The sequence below is a fragment of the Pongo abelii genome, chromosome 2, assembly GCF_028885655.2.
Source record: "Pongo abelii isolate AG06213 chromosome 2, NHGRI_mPonAbe1-v2.0_pri, whole genome shotgun sequence".
Lineage (NCBI taxonomy): Eukaryota > Metazoa > Chordata > Mammalia > Primates > Hominidae > Pongo > Pongo abelii.
The window spans coordinates 144,517,914-144,540,971 of record NC_085928.1 but is presented as its reverse complement, the minus strand read 5'-3'; the positions used below and the strand labels follow the sequence as shown (position 1 = coordinate 144,540,971).

At 43.2% G+C, this 23,058-nt stretch overlaps 1 protein-coding gene across 3 annotated transcripts in view; it reads right to left on the bottom strand.

Annotated features, from left to right (window-relative positions):
• The window catches only part of EPHB1 (EPH receptor B1), a 446,794-nt gene that overhangs the window by 199,497 nt on the left and 224,239 nt on the right, over positions 1-23,058 (bottom strand). Inside the window, exon 1 of one of the 3 annotated variants that reach the window (XM_054552662.2) lies at positions 8,717-10,875. The exons of the other annotated variants lie outside the window; for them this stretch is intronic. Coding sequence (XP_054408637.1) covers positions 8,717-8,771 — 55 coding nt within the window. The 5' untranslated portion in view covers positions 8,772-10,875. Of the gene's footprint in view, positions 1-8,716; positions 10,876-23,058 lie in introns of those variants that run through there. 3 annotated transcript variants of the gene reach the window in all.

The following is a 23,058-nucleotide window of genomic DNA, read 5'->3' as shown; positions in this document are numbered from 1 at the left end:
CTATATGTGTATGTGTGTGTGTATATATATATATATATGCAGACACACATATGCACATGTATATATGTTTAGAGACAGGATCTCATTCTGTCACCCAAGCTAGAGTGCAGTCAAGCAATCATAGCTTACTGCGGCCTTGAACTCGTGGGCTCAAACTATCCTCCCACCTTAGCCTCCCAAGTAGCTAGGACTATAGGCACGTGCCACCACACCCAGATATTTTTGAAAAATTTCTTTTTTGCAGGGGCTGGTCTCACTGTGTTGCTTGGGCTGTTCTCAAATTTCTGACCTCAAGTGGTCTTGCCACCTCGGCCCCCCAAAGTGCAGGGATTACAGGCATGAGCCACCATGCCCAGCTTAACTTTACTATTTGACCATCTTCATATAGCATCTCTTCACTAGCCACTATATTTTCATCAACATGACTGCTATGTCAGGAAACAATTGCCCAGGAAAATAAAAGATGCATATACAGAGAGCATCAAACAACTATTGATATGCTAAGACTCCCCTCAAAGACCTCATCTCAAAATCTTCATCTTGCTGTGTTGCCAGTCTTACACTGTTACATCCTGATCCTTACCATTCTAATTAAACCCCCACATTAAAAATTTCACCTTAAACCAGTTCCCAAAAGGTCTCATAAAGTTCCCAACTTTTCTTATGGTGACTATATATTTAACTTATTGAGTAACTGCCAAACTGTTTTCTTCTCCTTCCTTTTAAAAAAAAAATAATATATAGTATGTTACATATTTATGAGCTCCATATGATATTTTGTTAGATGCATAGTGTGTGTAATGATCAAGTCAGGATATTTGGGGGTATCCATCACCTTAAGTATTTATCATTTCTACGTGTTGAGATATTTTTTTAAATGTTAATTTTATCTAAAAAATACCTTCATAGAAACATCTAAAATCTAAACATCTAACATAATGTTTGAACAAATATCTGGATACCATGGACTCCCAGGCTGACACATAACATTAACCATCACACCAACTATATATATATATATATTTTGAGATGGAGTCTCGCTCTGTTGCCCAGGCTGGAGTGCAGTGGCACGATCTCGGCTCACTGCAATCTCCGCCTCCCGGGTTCACGCCATTCTCCTGCCTCAGCCTCCTGAGTAGCTGGGACTAGAGGCGCTGGCCAACACGCCTGGCTAATTTTTTGTATTTTTAGTACAGATGGGGTCTCACCATGTTAGCCAGGATGGTCTTGAGCTCCTGACCTCGTGATCTGCCCGCCTCGGCCTCCCAAAGTGCTGGGATTACAGGCGTGAGCCACCGTGCTCAGCCATTTATATTTTTATAAGGTTTCTTTATGAGAAAGAAAGCTGACCCTTGGAGACACCATGACTTGGCCACAGTGTTGTCAGAACCTAAACTCAAATTCAAACCTCATGACTAAGCAACTTCCCTCTTCCACACTTCACCTCTTAAATAAAAAGCAAACATTGTTTCCTTTTTCTCTTTCTCTAACCAGCCTTTTCTTCTAACCCAGGAGCCTAATTTCCAGAGCTTGATATTCAAACTCCAGAGACCATCTTAAAGGAGCCATCAATCATTCTGATCAATTTTCCAGAATTCCCCAAAATATTCAATCAACACACACCAGAAATGCATTCACTGTTCCATCAAGTTCATTCAATGGGTCCAGTTCAGCCTCTGACCCGTATCTCTTTATATAACTCCAGTTTGATATCTGCTCTGACCAAGGCTAAATATTGACCAGCTTTCTCTACAAGGGTCTGGAATTTTTTCTCTAAATGCTCAAATAGAGCCAAATCTTGCTTTCCTAGGACAGATTAACATTATACTGACAAAGTCATGTGTTACATTATTGGGTTACCTATATAAAATTGCCAATAATTGACCTACAGAAGTAGCTTTTTATATAGTTCATGAAAAAATTAGCTCATCTTTTCCTGGTCATATCTCGCCTTTCTCAGTGTCCTTTCTTTGTGAAGGGAGAATCTCTACTCCCTCAGTGGAACAGAATGAAAGATGCTGTTATTAAAAACATTCTAAGGTGATTTGAGGAGTGACAGCATCTCTTAGAGAAATGAGGTAATGCCTCCAGTCTGCCTCCTCTGCCGTTTAACTTCCTGACAAGAGGCATGGAACGTGAAAAAATTGATTGTCCTGTACAAAGTCAAGTAAATAAATAGCAATACTTAATGCAATCATTTTCCATATTGCCTCATCAAAACCCACGCAGTCAAAGCCATTTATGAATTCCTTAGGTCCTGCTGTTGTCATCTTTTCAGCATGTTGCTCTCAAAGATGCCTCCAGGTGGGGAGAAATAGGAGAGCAGTTACTAATCAATCTTGAAGCTATGATCAGAAACCATTTAGAAGGATGACAGCTTGCTTGAGCCATTCCTAAATTTCAGAGAGGAAACCTTCAAGGAATAAGTTATTAATAGAGTGATAGGAAGGAGTTTGGGGGATTTATTATTAGGAAATAATCACCTTTGTGCCTTTGTCTTGCTTTAAGTTTTCTAAGAAAAAATAAATAAACTTTGGAAGGTGGTTAGCGCCCAGGCCCAGAGTAAAGGTGGGCTAGAATGAAATGACCCTGCCAATCTAGCTTGTTGGATTTCTTATTTCCCTTCCTTATAGCAATTCTCAAAGGTAAGATAACAGAGCCCCAGAAAGTAAGGGATAGAAGGACTCTTAGATATGATGGGTGGCTGGACATTTGAATTATTCTATTATCTCCTACCAGTGGATCTGAGGCAAATACTCATGAAATGAGGTAAGGTCCTGTGTTGGTTTGTTTGTGTTGCCATAAGGAAATACCTAATGCTGGGTAACTTATATTTTAAAAAAGGAGGTTTAGGGAAGACCCACTTGGGTACCCCTCTCTTTCTGCAGGAGAAGGAGCTATTCTCCTTTCTCTTTCTTTCGCCTATTAAACCTGCATTCTTAAACACACACACAGACACACACACACACACACACACACACAAAGGGTGTTTAGTTGGCTCACGATTCTGCAGGCTGTACAGGAAGCATGGTACTGCAATCTGCTTCTGGTGAGGCCTCAGGAAGCTTACAAAATCCTGGCAGAAGGTGAAGGGGGAGGAGGCATATGGCTAAGAGAGGAAGCAAGAGAGCATAGGGGAGGTGCCACATTCTTTTAAACAACCAGAGCTCACCTGAACTCAGAGTGAGGACTCACTTATTACCATGGGGACAGCACCAAGCCATTCAAAAGGGATCCAGCGCCATGACGCAAACACCTCCTATTAGGCCCACCTCCAACATTGGAAGTCACATTTCAACATGAGATTTGGAGGGGACAAAACATCCAAACCATATCATGCCCAAAGCAGCAAGAAGCAGAAACCAGGCCCTGGTAATCAAAAGCCACTCACCTTCCCACACGAAGAGGATGAGCACCAGGAAGACAATGCCCACAACACTTGTCAGTGTCTGAAATATGATGGCAAAAATATGACAAATGCAATATATTTTTTAAATATATAAGTTTATTTTAATTTAAAGAACTATGCTGTACATTATGTCCTTGCCATTTGGGGCATGGGGATCAAGGTGACTTTTACAGAATAACAGTGGCTGTAGGTGGTCATTACATTTTCAAGATAGTCACATCCAACTCAAAGGTTAGGATCTAAAGTCATCAAATAAAGCAAAATCATGCGTAATCTAATCCTAGAAAATCCCCTCAATCAGCCATCTACATTAGTCATGTATACATGCTGTCTTGAATGTATCTCTATATCATTTCCTCTAACTTGCCTTTAGTCAATGATTTATATCAATTTGGATGCCAGCAACAGAAAATGAACTGCACATGACCTTAAACTTCAAAGAAAATGCCTTGGCTCCTCAGGGTCCCGGGGTACCACTGGAAACATAAAGGAGAGCAACATCAGGGACCAGCCAACTTTTTCCCTACCTTATGTTTCCAACAGGAAAAACACTCAAGAGCACAGACTTCACAGGTCCAGAAATTAGTCCACAAGCTGTGCATTCCTCATGGGCAGGAGGCCTGGTTTTGTCACCTGTGTCCTCACATAGAAACCGACACAAAATTGGTGCTCAGGACTTCTCTGATCACATGTTATAAAGAGGTATCAAAACCTGGTCCCCAAAGTACCTGATACTTCTCCTTTCCAGAAGTGGGGTCAATGTCTCCTCTCTTAAATCTGGGCTCTGTAAATGGTTAACCAACCTAATATAATGGAAGCTATGGTATGCCAGTTTCTAGGCCAAGGCCTTAAGAAACTGGTGGCATTCAATTCCTGTCTCTTGGGATGCTCCCTTTTGAAATCCAGCAACCATGCTGTGAGGGAGCCCAGGTCACAGGGAGAGGGCAGGTGTAGGTATTCTGAAAGATAGCCCCAGCTGAGTTCTCAGTTGATGCCACCATCAACCATCGGATCTGTGAGTGAAGAAGCCTTTGTGATGACCCCAGCCTCAGCCATCATCTGACTGCAATTGCACAAAAGAAGGTGAGCAAGAAGTGCCTAGCTGAGCCCAGCAAACTCTCAGAACTGTGAGAAATAATGACATGATTGACGTTGTTTTTAGCCAATGCATTTGTTACGCAATAGATCATCAGAACACATTAAGTGGCTTAAAGATGTAATCTGATTCAAAGATTCAGGCAAGGAGGTGCTTTTAAAGACGGCAAAAAATCTCAATGGCAAGGCATCTCTCTAACTCACCTGCTCAATGATGGATGCAGCCCAGTGTTGGGGAAGGAGGAAACAGAAGGCAGTGTTTGCAGAATAGGCAGCTCCACTTAGATCCCAAAAAAGCCAGTGGACCATGATGGCCAAAGGCACCTTCTATAGGGTAATAGATAGACCACTTCTGAGGCTGTAAGGAAGCATCCACAGGGGCTAGAACTCCCAGCTCTACAGATCCTCACACACACCAGCAATGTGTGCTTAGCAATAAAGCCCACAGATGAAGCAAGCAGGAATTAACTGACTATTGGTTGGGCATTTGAGTTGTTCTAGCATCTCCTGAAACAGACACTCATAGGATGAGGTGCAAAGCTGGAAGAAGCAGAAGCCACAGTGGCCCTTTAGCAAAGGCCACTCAGCCCTAGTATGGAGGTAGACCCAGGAACATGGTGCCCACTGCATGCCAGACATGGCTAGATGCCAGCATGTGCATACACAAGGGGCAGGTGTGGTGATGACTTGGCTATTCTGCTCCCTAATGCTTCATGACATCTGCTTCAAATCTAATTTATGGGACCTTGGTAAGAGGGGAGTATTTTTGGCAGGGTGCAATGACCCATGCCTGTAATCCCAGCACTTTGGGAGGCCTAGGCAGGCAGACTGCTTGAGGCCAGAAGTTCAAGACCAGCCTGGGCAATATGCTGAAACCCCATGTCTAGTAAAATTACAAAAAACAGCCAGGCATGGTGGCACACACCTATAGTCCCAGCTACTGGGGAGGCTGAGGTGGGAGAATCACCCGAGCCCAGGAGGTCGAGGCTGCAGTGAGCCATGATGTTGGTGATGGTGCCACTGCACTCCAGCCTGGAAGAGTGAGACCGTATCTCAAAAAAAAAAAAAAAAAAAAGAAAGAAAAAGTATTTTTTTTAAGACTTGAAAGAGACTCAGACAGAAAAGGGACTAAGGGAGGATTCCCTTCCCTCCTCCTTCCTAGCACCTCCACCCTTGCCCTCCACTGACTCTTAGAGCACCCTTCAGTTTCCCTGTGCTTCCTTTTTGAGCCATCACTCCACTGTCTCTAGCTCTTCACTGCCCATCTCGCCAGTGTGGTCAATATCTGCTCTCTCCACTGCCTATTCAATCCCTTTGTAACTCACAAATGTCCATCTTTCATCTATGGCAGGGTTTCTCAACCTTGACACTATTGACATTTGGGGTCACATAACTATTTGTTGTGGGGGGAGGGGCTGTCCTGTGCATTTAAGGTGTGTAACAGCATCATCTCCACCCACTATTTGTCAATATACTCTCCAGTTTTGACAACCAAAATGTGTCCAGACATGGCCAAATATCCCAAGAGGGAAGGATGGAAAACTTCTTCTGTTTTAGAAGCACTGGCCTACAGTAAAAAGAAACTGTCACAAGGGTGTAAGTAAATGTTTGTCAAGGGAAGAAACAAATAAACAGAGAAATGAATGAGTGAATGAATGAATAAACAGAGTAGATGAATGAGTGAATCAATGCGCTACAGAGAAAGCATACAGCCTCGGGGACCTCTGAGTACATAAAGCTGAGGGCTGCAGGCAGGGAAGCAGTTAATAGGTCAGTCAGTCCTGCAGAGGCCCTGAATCCTCAATGGGCTTTTGCTGGCTGTGCAGTTCGATGCTTTTCCAATTAACAAGAAGACTTGCAGATGCCAATGGACCTTTAATAGGGTCACGGGAATGGGTCCTCTGATAAGCCAGGCTAGAGAGTATGACACTGGGAAACTCAGGCACCTGTCTGCCAAGGTACTGATTCATTCTCTTTATGAAAGTTGCAATTTGGAATGACAGTTTCTCACCTTCTGTTTCCCCAGCTGCCATCTGCAAAGGTTACTTGCTCTAATTTGCCCAGCATTTCTCCTCTCTCGACCTCTCACTAAGCTGTCACTTCTTTTCCTCTCTCTCCCTCCATCAGGGCCTTTTTTGAGTTCATTGGACTGTTGTGTGCTGTCCCTCACTATGTAGGAGAAGTGAACCTGCTGGGCTAACAGGCTTTCATCAAGGAGAGAAAACATAAGCCTCGGGGCCTTGGCCACACACTATCCTCCTCAGCTTCCTGGGTCCCTCCACTTCTCTCTCCAACTCAGTCAGACTCATTACATCAAGCTCAGGGCCACAGAATGTGAACAAGGGGCTGTGGCTGTGGGCAAGGAAAGAGTTCAGTAAAATAAAAAATAGTCTGTGTTTCCTTGCCTTTTACAATAAGAATAGGTACTGCTGAGTGTTCAGGCATTGTCACTAAGCGTTTTATGTGTATCATCTCATGTAATCTGCAAGTAACTCACAGAGTAAGGGTTATATTTCCCATGTTAGAGGAGAATAAAAGATGCACAGAAGTTCTCAAACTTTAGGGGACATCAGAATCACCTGGAGAGCTTGTTAAGACACAGATTGCTCGGCCCCACCCCCTGAATTTCTGACTTAATTAGTCTCGCCTGGGACTGGGGAATTTGTATTTCTCAATTGAAGGATTAATATCTTAGACTAGAAATTGTATAACTTGCCCAAATACACAGACACCAAGGGGTAGATATAAATGGGAACCAGGTCTCTTGCACGGTAGAGTCTCTGTCGAAACCTGATATTATTTCAGGTAATCCTGTAGGCCAAGAGGAATTCTTATAGACGTTAAGACGATCAAACATGCATTATCCCATTCATTAAATATTTACCAAACATATACTGCCCTGTGCTGGTTGATATGGATACCAACAAAAAGAAGAAGAGATCCTCAAGGAGCTTGGGTGACCAGCTAGTAATAGAAGCTCACATGCGACAATGACAATACAACGTAGCAAGGGCTATAGTTTAGAAAGAACATAGCACTTGCTAGAGCAGCAATTCTCAAACTTTTTTGGTTTCATGGCTCTTTTCACTCTTGAAAATTATCAGACTCCAATAATAAACACATTACATATTAACACAGAACATATTTTTATGAAAAATAACTATTTTCATAAAACAGCGAGAAAACTGGGTTTTACAGCATTGCAAATCTCTTCATGCCTGGTTCAGTAGAACACAGCTATAGCCTCACTTTTGCTTCCAGACTGAGCCTGATGTAATAAGTTATTTTGGTTAAATTACATGAAGAAAATTCATCTTACATATATATGTAGTTGAAAAACGGAAACAAACTGTAATAGCTCTTTCAGATAATTGGGAATATTCTTTGCTACTACAACAAAACTCAATAAGTTAAGTTGCAATGTGGAATCTTAAACCTAGTCAATGAAAGTTTTGCATTAATATTGCATTAAAATACATTTATCTATTTTGAACTTCCAATGGAACTTTTACCTCTGGCTTGATTTGGTCACGTCATACATTGGGAAATAATGAATATGGGAAAACCCATATTCATTAATATCAGCTCTTAAATAGTGGGAAGCTGTCAAGTTTCCCAAAGCTCCAATTTTCACTTGAAAACTCAAATTTAATCATTTGCAACAAACACTTTCAGTTGTCTGCTTTGGAGTGATAAACTCACTCCTTTTATTTTCAAGAAAATATCCTCCAAATATCCAAGTCTGAATGCCCACAGGTTGTGTATGTTTATTGTTATTCAGGAAAAATAATATTCCATGAAAAGAATTGGCTAGTTCAGCTTGGAACTCAATCACATGAGTGCTTTTCCTTGCAACAACTATGATACCACAGTATGCAGCAAAAGTATTTTATTTGAACTTACCATTTCATCACACAGAATGTCAAAAGGATTCAAGGATAAAGACTTAATCAAACACAACCTTACTAGTTCATCAGACATTCTTAAGCAAAATTTGCTTTCTTTTTCTTTTCCTTTTTTTTTTTTTTTTTCAGTGACTGGTGTAAAGGATAACAATGACTACTAGTGCATTTTGGTGTCATTGCAATACTGGTTTCACAGCCAGATAGAACAAAGCTTTACTCATCAATGCTTTCACACCATCCACACAAATGTCAATGCACTGAAACAGGCAATGGCATCTCTAAGTGTTATTGTGAAAATAGTTCTGACCTTGTAGATCACCCTGACAGGATCTCCCAGGGGTCTGTAGGCACACTTTGACCATCACTATGCTACAGCAGCATTAAATTCCTCGGCACTTCTCAGGCATCTCCGGAACCTATCTTGTTCATACTCAGCCTTGATTCTGAGATGCCTGAAAACATTAAAAGCCTCAAACAAAGAAAATACAAAAGGTGAAACTATGGAAGAAAAAAATTTGGAAAAAACATTTCTATACTATAATGCATCAGCTAAGAATACTCATATGTACTCAAAATGAGTAGGCAGCTTATTTTAGCTTTAAAGACACCGCTTTAAAAACAATCAAATATGTTAGGATATTAAAGACCTAGTTAGTATGTTTTCTAAGAACAATCAGTGTCATTTATTAAGCATTTGCTCAAGAATAGACATTGTGCTGAGACCTTTGCCTATGGTATCTTGTTTAACCTTTCCAACAACCCTATAAAACAAGTATAATTTTGCCTCCATTTAAGGCCAGGAAACTAAGACCTAGAGAGGTGAAGCAGTGGGCTCCATATTAAACAGTCAAAAATAAGTAAGCAGAATTGGGATTATGAACTGGTTCTCTCTGACCATGAAGCTGGTGTTCTTAACCTCTCTTCTTTGCAGCATGCTAGTCAGCAGCACACAGTGTGCTGCAAAGAAGAGCTGAAATTGCTCTGCTTGCTGAGGACCGGATACTGGCCTTTACCCACAGGGACTGGTCCCTCAGGGCAGATGTAGACAGAGCCACTCTCTGCCAGGAAAGCATGGCTTGGCCACACTTGCAAACCCTCAGGAGACGGTCTTGCCTTCTGATGACTTCCATTCCCTTTATCTGCTACAGTAACAAGGCAGCCACCAGACTCCCCACAAAGCATCAGGATTCTCCCACTATGCTTGTGACATACACAGAAACGTCTGCCCCTTCACATCCTGGCGAGCTGCAACAAATAGAGGCAAATCTTTTTATTCCCCTTAAGTTAGTCATTTGTAAGTGAGCCAAATTTAGTTTTAATTAGAATCCATTTTCTGATAAATGTATGGTTCTGGACATTGATTATACAAACTCTGCCTGCTAATCAGTGCCTGTCCTATTTGTTCTCTCATTAGCCCAGCCCCGACATTCAGACCTGCAAAGAGTGGAGTCTTCAGGAGGCTCCATGGCAGGGCTGTGTGAAGATCACTGAGAGGCCAACATGGCCTGACCTCAGTGCCTCTCCTTCATTGACCTCTTACCTCCAGGCTTCAGGGAATAGGCAGGTCAGCTTCTGTCCTGCTTCTTCCTTCCCAAGAACTAACGTGGGAAAGAATTTGTGAAGGTGTCATCCACGGAAGAGGCAGCTGCATTCCTATGGATGCAAACATCTTCTGCTAAAGGAATACATCTTAGGAATGTCTGTATCAGGATGGAGCAGGACCTTACGTGGAGGAGAGGAAGGAGCACCAGGTGCAAGGAATCCTCAGGGAGTCACAAACCAGACACAGAGACAGGTGACAGGTGATTACCTGACAGGGAGGTCAGTGAGGCCTGCTCCTCGATAGTCAAAGCAGAGAGGATGGTATGGAAAGGTACAGGGAGGAAGAGAGAAGAGCTGAAGCTGGGGAGAGACTTCACTCCAGGCTTCTACCCCAGGAAGGCATCGGGCCCACAGACATTTCTCACAGAGGGCTTCTCACTCTGAAATTGAGATTTAGGAATGATGGAGACCCCAATTCCAGCCTTGATTAAGCCTGAACCTGGCTTTCTAACAGAAGATTACAGAAAAAAGTACCAAACTGTATTTAGGGGCTCAGATATCCCACATTATTATTATTATTATTTGATATGTGTGTAAGATATCCACAAGAAAATAAAATCCTAGGAGTGGACTTCCTTAAATTCAATACTCTGGCATTTGCAGTTTGATATAGGGAGCTGTTTAAATACTTTAAGAGCCGGGCACAATGGCTCACACCTGTAATCCAGGCTCTTCGGGAATCTGAGGCAGGTGGATTGCTTGAGCTCAGGAGTTCAAGATTAGCCTTAGCAATGTGGTGAAACTTGTCTCTACTAAAAATACAAAGCATTAGCCAGGCATGGTGGTGTATGCCTGTAGTCCCAGCTACTCGGGAGACTGAGGCACAAGAATCGCTTGAACCTGGGAGGTGGAGGTTGCAGTGAGCTGAGATTGCGCCACTGCACTCCAGCCTGGGCGACAGACGGAGACTCTGTCTCAAAAAAAATAAAAAATAAAAAATAATAATAAATAAATAAATAAATAAATACATGCTTTAGGAAGAGGTCTTAGAGGATGAGTCACGAGAATTTTCTTGTGATCAGTTGGATAATGAGCTTGCTGTTTGGACAGACCAGATAATAAGGCAGCACCTTACCTACCTAGAGTCACCAACCTCAGTGCAAGTGAATTTTTCAAGAGGAAACAATCAGCCCAGTGAAGGCTGCCTTGCAAACTCAACAAACTCAGCTCAGTAAGCAAGACCCAGACCACCAGCACTGCAGGAGGGGCAGCCCTCCTCAGCAGGGTGGTTGCTAGATTTAGCAAATAAAAATACAGGACACTCAGTTGAGTTGGAATTTCACACAAACAGTGAATTTTTTTTTCATATGCTCATATATGTATGTCCTAAATATTTCGTGGGCCATACTTATACTAAAATACTGTTCTTTGTGTAAAATCAATTTGAGACTGCTATGGTTTGCATGTGTCTCCTGAAAAGCATATTTTAGAAATGTAATTCCCAATGTAACAGTGTTGAGAAGTGGGGCCAAATGAGACGTGATTAGGCTATAAGGGCTCTGCCCTCATGAACAGATTAAGGATATTATCACAGAAGTGGGTTCCCTATAAAAAGATGAGGCCGGGTATGGTGGCTCATACTATAGTACCAGCACTTTGGGAAGCTGAGGCAGTTGGATCATTTGAGTCTAAGAGTTCGAGTCCAGCCTGGGCAATATGGCAAAACTTCGTCTCTACAAAAAGTTATTTAAAAAATTAGCTGGCATGGTGGTGCAGGCCTGTAGTCTCAGCTACTCAGGTGGCTGAGGTGGGAGGACTGCCTAGGAGATCGGGGCTGCAGTGAGCCATGGTCATGCCACTGTACTCCACCCTAGCTGACAGAGTGAGACCCTGTCTCAGAAAATAAATGAAAGCACGAGTTCAGTCCCCTCTTGTGTGTGCTCTCTCTCTCTCTCTCTCATGTGTGCAGGTGCCCTCCCTTTGCCCATCTGCTTTCCACAATGGGATGACACAGCAAGAAGGCCCTCCCCAGATGTGGCCCCTCAATCTTAAACTTCCCAGCCTTCAGAACCATGAGTCAACAAATTTTTGTTTATTATAAATTACACAGTCTGTGGTATTCTGTTATAGCAGCACAAAATGACTAAAACAGGGACGTACTTATACTAAAAAAGCATTCATTGTTTATCTAAAACTCAAATCTAACTTGGCATCCTATATTTTAGCTAGCAACCCTATCCTATTTGGGGTCTCAAATCTTACGCTTCAAGTCTCTACCTTCTTGCCCATAGTACTCAGCAGTCTGGACCTTCCTTTTCATTTTCATAGGGGTGAACCTGCTCAGGGCTGTCAGGAGAGAGTGAGACCATGGGGTTCTTTGCACAAGTGTAGTTGGAATACCTGCATTTGAGGAACTCCATGTGAGGAAGTATCTTTACAGGAAGGCCATGAACACCAGCATCACAGCTCACATTTCCACAGGTCACAGAAGGCCCCCCAGACACTGTGCCTCCCAGCATCCCAGTGGTACTGAGCCAGACAAGTGAACTCCAGGGAGTACCACATTATGGTTTGGGGGAAGACTGGGGGGTTGAAAGCACTGGGAGCTATTCTCTCTGAGGCAAAAACAAGAAGAGAGAAAATAGAATAGCAGGCTGAAAGTTCTCAGTATGTTGGCTAGCACGCCCACCACTACACACTGCAGAGCGGATGCATCCCTGCTCTTCTGGTTTACAGGAGCCCAGGGAAGAGGCCCCAGGTGGTGGAATATATCCTTTACCAGCAGGGAACTTTCCACCACAAAAGAAAATCCCCTCTAAGGGGATTCATTAAATAAAGTCCTAGCTGAGCCTTTCCTAAGGGGCTCCAGGCCTTCTGCAGCTGGACGCTCACTAATCCCCCATAAAATTCCGATGTGGTAGGAAGGGGAAGGAATTATAGATGTAAAATTGTTATCAGGCGGATTCAGGCGGATTTCTCCTCATCCACTTCCTCTATCTCCTCCTCCTCCTTGTCACGCTATTAAGAATAATACCTTGCACACATAGAATGCTTTACAGTTTAGAAAGAGCTTTCTCTTGCAGTATCTTTGAGGCCGGGCAGAGCAGTGACCTGCCAGGGCTGTGACATGATTCCCTGAGTTCTCACAACTCCTGGCTTCAGGACCCCTCACAGCCATGTTTATTGGGCTGAACATCCTCAACAGTAGCCCCTTCTCCTTCCCTTTGATGGGTGCACATGTCTGTGCAAGGGCACACAAACACGCATGTGAACGCAGGTGTGTCTCATCTACAAATCCAGGGTCAGTCCCACACTCCTGCAGGTCGGGGCTGGGCCTGTTTTACCAAATGCCCCCCAGCCCCAGGGCTCTGTGTCTCTGCATGGCGCATCCCTCCCAATGCTGTAGGTCCCCAAGAGGACAAGCCAGGCTGCTCTGAGGATGTCACACTGCATGTGGGGAGCTATTCCTAAGATACCCCTGCCTGATAGAATTCTGGGTGGCTGAGAAAATTCCAAAGATCAGCTTGGGCTTACTGCACACCTACTATATGCCAGGCCCTTTATACTACATTATAGTGTATGTATCTCGAATCTCCTGAAAGGAAAGTAGTATTACCCCAGATATAGATGGTGTAACCAAGGTTCAGAGATGAACAGCATTTGCCTGAGAACACACAGCAAGTAAGTGGCAGAGTGTGGATTTAAACCCAAGAAACTTGACTCCAAACTCAAATTTTTGTTATCCACAAAGATTTTGCAGGTCAGGAATTCAGACAGAGGTTGGTAATTGGCAGAGGAATTCTCCTGCTCCATGTAGCATGGACTACTGTCACTCAGTGTATTCAGTTGGTGGCTGGGGGGCCTGGAGGAGCAAAAATGGTCCAACTCAGCAGCCTGGCACCTTGACAGGGTCAGCTGCCAGACTGGGCCTATCTCTCTCTCCCTGAAGTTTCAGGGATTCTCTAAATACTCCTCTCTTGCAGAGGAGCAGGACTTACATGTTTACTCAGGGCATGAACTGACCAAAGAGGAAGCAGCACATGCTGTTAAAGGCAAGACTTGGAACTGGTAAAGTGTTACTTTTGCCACAGTCCATTGGTCAAAATAATCACAGCCCAGCCCAGATTCAAAGGGAGGAGAAATGGGCACCATCTCTCCTTTGGATATGTGTCAAAGAATTTTCTGTCATTCCTACCCCACCACGGGTGAAAAGTAAACTCACACATGTTATATAAGCAGGACTTAGGGAGGCTACCCCAGTGGAGCTTGGACTATTCACTGGAGCTACAAATAGCTAACTTGCCCCTCACACCTTACTCCGGTGAGGATAGTGGGAGAAGCGTACTTGCAGGAAGGGGACACACCTGAGCTCTGTGATAAGCCCACATGTTCCTGCGGCTCTTAGGTTGGGAGATCTGGTGGGAGATCTGGTAGGTAAACAATGACTGTGATAAGAAAAGGGTAGAGCCTAATATGGGGCACACCAATTCTAACACTAACTGCAGAATTCCTGCAAGTTTATTTTGTAAGTCATTTAACCAGTCAGTGTCTGAGGAGGCAGAGAAAACCTGGTTTAATAAAATTCACCACTCAAAGAACATAGATTAATTGTACCCACTCAATGCAGAAATCATGAAACCTCCAGGAAATGTAAAATCCACATTTCAATCTTGTACCTCTTGGCTTGTTCAGTAATAAGACTTTTATCCAAAGTGAATCTGAGATACAATGCAAACTTTTAGCTGGTTCATTTACTCCTTTTCTACCATTACACAGAAAGCATTACTGATGGGCGGTGGGGAGATAGATGGTAAATCAATGGTGTCCCTGGTCATAGGCAAGTCACCTAAACTCTCTGGACCCCAGTTTCCCCTTCTGTCAAATGGACTTGGTCTATGTGATTTCTAAATCCCTTCCAGTGTTTTTATGTTGGGAGCTAATGCTAGTGACCTTTAAAAGCCAAATTCATGCAAAACCAGTCATTTTCTCCAGTACATACCTAACGAGCGCTTTCCTGTACAAAGCATTTGTCCTCAAGGGACGTCTCCCTGAGGATTTGAACCTCCTCCAGTTTTCAAGGCCAAGACCAGGGAGCATTCTGTCAAATCCTCCCCAGAGGCCAGAGTCTGATCCCAGTATTCTTCCTGTCTCTTGGAGATTTGAAACAAAGAACAGACTTTTCATTTTCAGAATGCATCTGGAGTAAGGAGATTTAGTTTCAAAGTGATTTGCTGCACAGAAAACCCTCTGTTTTGCTTCCAAGCCTGAGCAGTTACTCTAGCTCTTCAGCATGTGCTAACTCTCTCATTACCGGGCCTGGGGTGAGGGTGGCGATATCCCAGGTCAAGATGTTCCCCATGTCTTGAGAGAATGCCTGATTAAAGAACAACAATCCATTTATCAACTCTGTAGTCTAGTTACCACCCCATTGCTCTGGTCCTGCCCACTTGGCCTGACACTCGGCTGCCTGAATCAATCAATCAGGAGAGCAGAAAGCTGTCCTAATAGCCACATCAGGACTGCTCGTCAAGCCCCACTGCTCGCTTTTGTAAACCTCTGCAGCCCTGGAACCCAGCCACATCAGTCCACTGCTACCGTCCACAGATCAAGATACAGTTTCCATATTTGGGTTTCCTGAACTAGCTGCCTGTGGACCTAGCTGATCTAGCTGCTAGATATTCTAGAAATATCCTAAATAGACATAGGACCTGACTGATCACAGAGGTTAAGGAACCTATCCCATGCTTATACAATGGTTCAGAAGAAGATGAAGGCCAGGACACCCATCAATCACACTTTCACAGTGGCTGAGTTAGGAGGACCCTCCACAGGTCTGAAGGGTGAAGTTAATGTAGAAGACAGCAACACTTGAACTGTGCAAGCCTGCAGGTACCCATCTCTCTCAGTCTCAGGGCACAGTAGCCTATACACTGCAGAGCACCCACATGGCAAAGACAACACAGAATGGGAAAACAGTGAGGGGTCAGCTGACCTCACAGGCCATGCAGGCCTGCCTCCTCCATCCTGACCGGTTTGGATGGGTATATGCCAATTCCACCACTTCCCTGATTAATTTTCTCCCTGTCCAATTCAAGCAACCCCCAGCTGCTTGGTTGCACTGGCCTCAGTCCTCTCTGGCATCACCCTCCCCCAGTAGTTATGATATGGGCCTGAGGCTCTAGTCCTCCAGAGATAGCGCCTCACCGGCCTTGCTGTGCTACCTATGCCAACAGCCTCCTCTGTCTTCCCACCCAACCATAGACTCCTGGGGTCAGAAGCGGCTTCTTACCTCTCTGTCCTCAGTATTTAGACTAAAGCCTGGCAGCCACTGGAGAGTACTAAGTGGATGTATGTGGAAATAGTGAATGGATGGAGAGACAAGTGGATGGAAGGAAAAATGAATGGAGAGATAGATAAATGAATGTTAGCTCCAAAGAGGATTTCCATACACTTATGCCCCTCTTTTCCTCAAACCTGGGGACCTGGCTAGACCAGATACTTTGGCAAATCCCATGAGCCAACTACCCTAGGGACCAAACTTGTCTTTTTGGTGGTATAGCAGTGCTGGCATGTTACAGACAGCCCTCCACATGGGCCAGTCACCTGACCCTGCCACAAGCTCATATGCTATGGAATGGTCTATGACTAATGCATCATGCAAGTATATGTGCAGTGGCAGGAGACGCTGGAGTAGTATCTCAAGGCCAGTGGACAGTAGGTCTCCAGCTGTCCAGCATTTCCCAGAAACAGAAGCCAGACCCATGCAAATGAGTATGAGAGGGACTGTGCTCATGAGCAGGAGGGTCCTGGTGGGATTCCAAGCCCCAAAACAGAACACGCTGGATTTCAGCCTCCTCCTCTACCCAGGGATGTGCTCCCTAGGATGTACTTTAAGTATAAAAGACTCCCTAATTAAAGGTAATTCACTTTTCCCAATTCCATTTACCATTGCATGTAATTATTGTAAATACTGGCTTGGAATAAGAGAATGTTCTTTTTTCCCCTGTGCAAGTCTACCTTCTCCTTCTGTGGAAGTAGGCAGCAGAATCTCAACTCTGTGGGTAGAAGCCAGTTTCTTTCAGTGGAAAAAGGCTGAAGGTGAAGCCCTGTGGACAAGGGAAACAAGACCCCTAAGCAGGGGTAATGGCAGGTTTCGGTGCAGCCTCCCCAAGGAGTGATGGATGCAGGACAGGAGAAGGAAGCAGAGGAGTTGTTTGGCATAACCCATCCCCAATTCGTGTGGGCAGCAGAACCCCAGGCTAAGGCCATGTGACTCCAAAACTCCACTGAGTTAGAAGCATGAGATTGGAATGTAGCAACGGAGGAAGCTGGCCCTAGAAATGGCTATGAGCTGGCAGTAGAAAGGAGTGCACTGCAAGAAGATTACTCCAGCCTGGGTAGCATGTGAGCACTCAGCTTTCTTCTCCGCCTTTCATACTCAAGGTTTCTCTGTATCCTTCTTCAGCTCCAGATGACAGCCTCCTTGTCCACTGTCCTCCTTCCTCTGGCTGTGCATCCTATTCAGTTCCTACAGGCAGAGGCTATCCTGTAGGGTCTACACCCAGGCAATAAAGTGTTGCACTTACAAGTCAGCTACAGGCTGGGGCCCCCACCTGCTTGAGCATTCATAGGCCTCCAGCTGCAGACCTTAGAAAGCGCCTGCTTCTGGGAGCCATGACAGCTGCCTTGGCAGGGCACCCCAGGCAGAGCCACATGGCAGGACTTGTTCAGAGTCCCTGCGGCTGTGACTTGAGACCGAATCTTGTCTAGGCACTAAAGTGCAAGATTTAGCTATCAATTCATCACAATCCACCTGTCCAGTTTCCTGCATGGGTTTTCAGCCTCTAATCCTCCCCCAGGCAAACAGCACCTGCCTCTCAGAGCAGTCAGAAACTGTTTACAGATGCACAGTCAAGAGCCTGCAGCCCTCACACGTGATTCCCATATCGAGCCTCTGGTGCTGCATGGGACCTTTCCGTGTGAGATCCTCCAAGGCAGACCCGGCTGTACTTTGAAGTCCGCCTGCCCCTTGCCCTCCCTGAACGGGAGGTGCATATTTTATCTCCAGCGGACCATGAAGGTCTGAGGGAGGCAGGCTGATTTATCAGAGACATAACCATACAGTTGAAATTGTGTCAATATATCTTTGCATAGTGGATTCTGAAGGATGCCCCCTATTTCTCTGGTAAATCATATACATTTAAAGTCCCCAAATGCCTAAATATATATTTATCCAGTAAATCAGCTCAGCTTTGAAGTGGCTCATTTCTTTCCTGAAGAAATACAGGATACAGTTGCTAACCTTGTTTTTCTTTCCTTCTCAGAGTTTAAAAAAAAAGAGAAGCAGAGAAATGAAATTCTGAATAATGAATGTTTAAATATTGACGAAGGTTTGACACTAATGGTGTGAGGGAGAGCGTGCAGCACAATAGCTCCTCTGCAGCAGTATCTACAAAAGGAGGCATTTTGCTAGAACCTCTGGGGCCCCTTCCGGCAACAAAATTCTCTGAATCTGTGACACATTATTCAGCTTTCAGAGGCCAGGGCAGGGGTACATTGGACTTGGATGGTGCCTTCTCCATGCAATATGAAAAGAGCTAACATATTATTAGTCTTCATTTCCTGGTTCTGCCTCTCAACCTATTTGCAAACAATTTATTCAGAAACTGCAATTTCTCATTTTTTAAGATACTACCCTGCATATCCTTAAAGATAGCTCTAGTTATCTCCCATCTTCCTTGGAGGCTATCAAAATCCATTACGAAGAATTTACCTCTGTGGAATCCCCAGTGCTATGCCTGTGCACAGTAGGTCCTCAATGAACAGTGGTAACTTTCCTAGACTCTCCAAATGCATGTGTACATTTTATTTTTCACAGCCACAGGCCCCAGAAAGCTGAAACATTTCCCCACTTTAGAGTCAGGAGGTTTGAGAATGAATGAATACACATATCAGAGAGAGCAGCTGCCTATGTGTTTCCTACAGGTGTGGGTTGACTGGTTGATTCTGGAGACTCTATTAGCTGTAAAAGCAAGGCATGGGCCCCCAAGAGGAGCTGACCTTCCACACAAGGTGCATGCTACCCTTTCTTCAGGATGACCATGGCCTGGGTTCTCTGAGACTGTCTCTCTGTCTTTAAGCCAAACCCACCATAAACGATTCCAGAATCTACGCTGACTGTCACATTGGCAGAAAAGGAATTCCCCCATGCTGCCCTATCCCTACACAAACTGAATCCTGCATTGAAGTCCATCAGCTGTTATGGTGGTCACTGCTCATAGTGCTAGTCATTCTTCAGGCAGATGGACTTTTACCACCAATGTCACCTACATTCAAAGCTCTGACTCAAACATGTTTCTCTTTGCTGCTTTTTGGAATCCCATTGCAATGACAATAAAGAAGAGAAAAGGTGTAAACCACCCCTGGACATAAGAGCACTGGGAGGAATACTCAGCACACAAGAGGTCTGTATACATTTTTGAAGAGAGGAGTAGACACTGACTTTGAGAAATGGCCACAATTTTCATGTCTCTGGAGGGGCTACATGAGTTTCTTTGTCACTGGAACTCAAAAGCACAGTTCTGGGAAGTAGGGGATGGAGCATGCCCCAACCAAATGAATAAATAAAATTCAGTGATTAGAGAAATCTTCTCCTTAAAAATTGTAAGGCATCTGAGAAAAGACCTCTGGATACTAACTTCAGTGCACTGATCATCTTGCCATCTCACCACCCAACAATGGGACCCATTTATCAATCAGCCCCCGCCACTCACATAGAGCCGCTGATCACCTTTCAGTGCCTCACACTAAAATATGAAGAGATGGCCTGGGTGCTCAGATACAATTTTTTAAGCCTGCAGTCTGAGGTAACAAAACCTACAAACAGAGGATTCAGAAGAAAAAGAAGCAAGGCAGATAATTGAAGAAAATGTCTAAAACTAGAGTAAATATCCTCAGAGAGATGGAACAATATTGCACTCATGAAAGTAAAACAGGATGCTATGAAAATAAATGTCTTAGGAAATAAAAATAAAAGCCAATATAAAAACAAATCAATAAAATAGTTTTATGATGAAGTAGGAGAAATGACCTAAAAAAAGAACAAAAATATCAGAGATAGAAAAGAGAAAAGAGATTTAAAAAAAAAAAAAAAGAATCCATCTGAGAAGTCTCATATCTTACTAACAAAAGTTTGAGAAAGATAACTGGTGAAATGCATAGAAGTTATCCAAAAAGCACCAGAATAAATTTTATCAGATAAAAGGACATCAAACTCCAGACTGAAATATCTGTGCGGTACCCAGGCAATGAGTATTAGAAGAAGAAGAAGGAGAAACATGAAATTTCAGAATTTCAGGGATAAAAGAGAAGAACTTAAATGCTTCCAAAGAAGAAAATCAAACCAAACCCAAAAACAAAATAAGGAAAATCGAAATGTCACTGGCTATCCCAACAGCAGCACTGACAAGCAGAAGAAGCCAAATCAATGTATTCAAATTCTGGAGGAAAAATGATTTTTAACTTAGACATCATACCCAGCCAATCAACAAAATATAAGGGTAGAATAATCGTATTTTCAGAGAAGTGAGGATACAAAATATTTACCTTTCAAGCATACTTTTGAAGAGAGGACTTCAGGAAGGAGTTGGGAGATGATCTGAACCATCTGAGCATTTAGAAAATAATATTTGTTATTATTATAGAATTTTGATTGGCTTTATGGAAAAAAGTACAAGAGAAAGAAAATAACAATGTAACTCTACTTGGCTAAGCATTGAAAAATAGTTGCAGCTGGATGCAGTGTCTCATGCCTATAATCCCGGCAATTTGGGAGATCCAGGCAGACAGATCACTTGAGCCCAGGAGTTCAAGACCAGCATGGACAATGTGGAGAAACCCTGTCTCTACAAAACATACAAAAATTAGCCAGGCATGGTGGTGTATACCTGCAGTCACAGCTACGCTGGAGGCTGAGGCAGGAGGATTATTTGAGCCCAGGAGGCAGAAGTTGCAGTGAGCTGAGACCAGGCCACTGCACTCCAGACAGGGCTACAGAGTGAGACCCCATCAAGAAACAGAGAAAGAGAGAAAGGGAGAAAGAGAGAGAGAGAAGGAAGGAAGGAAGGAAGGAAGGAGGGAGGGAGGGAAGGAAGGAAGGTTGTATAGATATAATAATCTAAACATGCTAGATTTAACAAAAAAGTTGTAAATATATGTTAACAAAGTGAACAAATATACATTCTGTATTATACATATGTAGATATCAAAAATCATATATATATAATTACCACATGAATATATAATACATATAGTAATAGATATTAGCAAAATAAGAGAAGAGGAAAAATATAGAAAGGGGCAAGAGATCCAAATCCTCAGCATTGATAAAGGGAAGCCAAAAGACAATGTCTAAATTGACATCAATAAAGCACATTAAGCATACAATTCAAAAAATGGGAGTATATCTAAGAAACAGATAAGAAGTGTTAGGGAAAAGAATGGGGTAGGGGAGATGATCAGGAAACTGATTTTTTCCTTTTGGTACTCATGGAATTGTTTAATCCATTACTTTAATAAAAATAGAAATTAATTTAAGAAATGAAAAGCTGCCATTTCCGAAGTGGGCCCACTACAACAGGAAGGAAGAAGGTGCTAGACAACCCCCCGGTGTAGGATGGAGGGAGACCAGATGAAAAGGGAGCCCCTAGACACGTGCTCTGCTCTGGCTGGGAACTAGCACACTTTTAAATTCTGGCGACGTCCATCCGTGTTTCTAAACCACGTGGTTGAAAGGTTTTAAAGAAGGTGGCTTTAGCAGATTAGTTGGAACTTCCCCTCTCTGGGATTAAAACAGAAGAAGTAAAAGTTGTATTTTCACAACTAGAGCAACACTAGAGCCCTGTTTTCATTCCACCCAACAGTTTGTGACATGAAAATAAACAATATGGAAAGGAGGTGTTTCTATATTTTTCCCGAGTCTCTTGAGATGAAGTTGGGCAAAGGGTATGCAGCCAAACTGTTTTCACACCATGCCTCAACTGAGTCTCACACTTCTTTGCATTTAGAGGGGATTTTCATCACTGCCTGGTTTCAGAATTGACTAGGTAGAAACTGTAAGCTGATAGCTCAGCTCAGCCATCATTACCACGTGTGGCCTGAACCAAGTGTTGGTGGTGTCTGGAAGAGCTGATCACATGTATTTAAAGTTACAGCGGGGCCCCTTTTCAGTTTGGCCCAAAATAAAGTACTTCATTGTTCATCCCAGATTATAATCTTAACCAGTGATATATTCACCTAAAATACCAAAATATATATTCAACTATTATCCTAAGAAACAGGAATTATTTTTTAAAGAGTTTAAAGTATAAACATGCACAGGGTGAGAAAATTCACATAAAAAGAAGAATGGTATAAAATAGTGGCTAGACAGCAATGCCTGACACAGTTTCTCCCAGATTCCCACTAAAATACCAGTAAAAACTAGAAGTAAAAACTTGAAGCCTGCATATACTACAAATTGACACAGTCCTAGAACCTTCAGGGATTTCCATCAATTATTAGGTCATGAAAGTGAAATTTAAAAACATAAACTGAGGCACACAAATGGATTTTTGCCTGAAACAGAGCAAACTTGAAATAAAACAGTGGAAATGATCTATTTCTGCGCCTAAGTTCTAAACATAAAAAAATACAAGTCAGGCCACCTTCTGTTGCAGTGATTCTCAACAGGGGGTGATTTTGGCACCAACCCCCAACCCAAGGAAATATTTAACAATTTCTGGAGATATTTTGGCTGTCACAACGTGAGGAGAAGGGGTGCTACTGGCATCTAATGAATAGAGGCCAAGGATGCTGCTAAATCTTCTACAATGCACAGGACAGCTCCCCACAACAAAGAATTATTCAGACCAAAATTTCAGTAATGCGGAGGATGAGAAAAACTGCTGTACTCCATGGGAGATGTATTTTAAGGCAGTAAGAGTGCCTGTTTCTCATCATACTGAACATATTAATCTCTTACTCTTGTTAACACACACATACAAACACACACACAGAAACAACTTAATACATCTTAATACATTATGTTTGAAAGCCCTCATATTTATC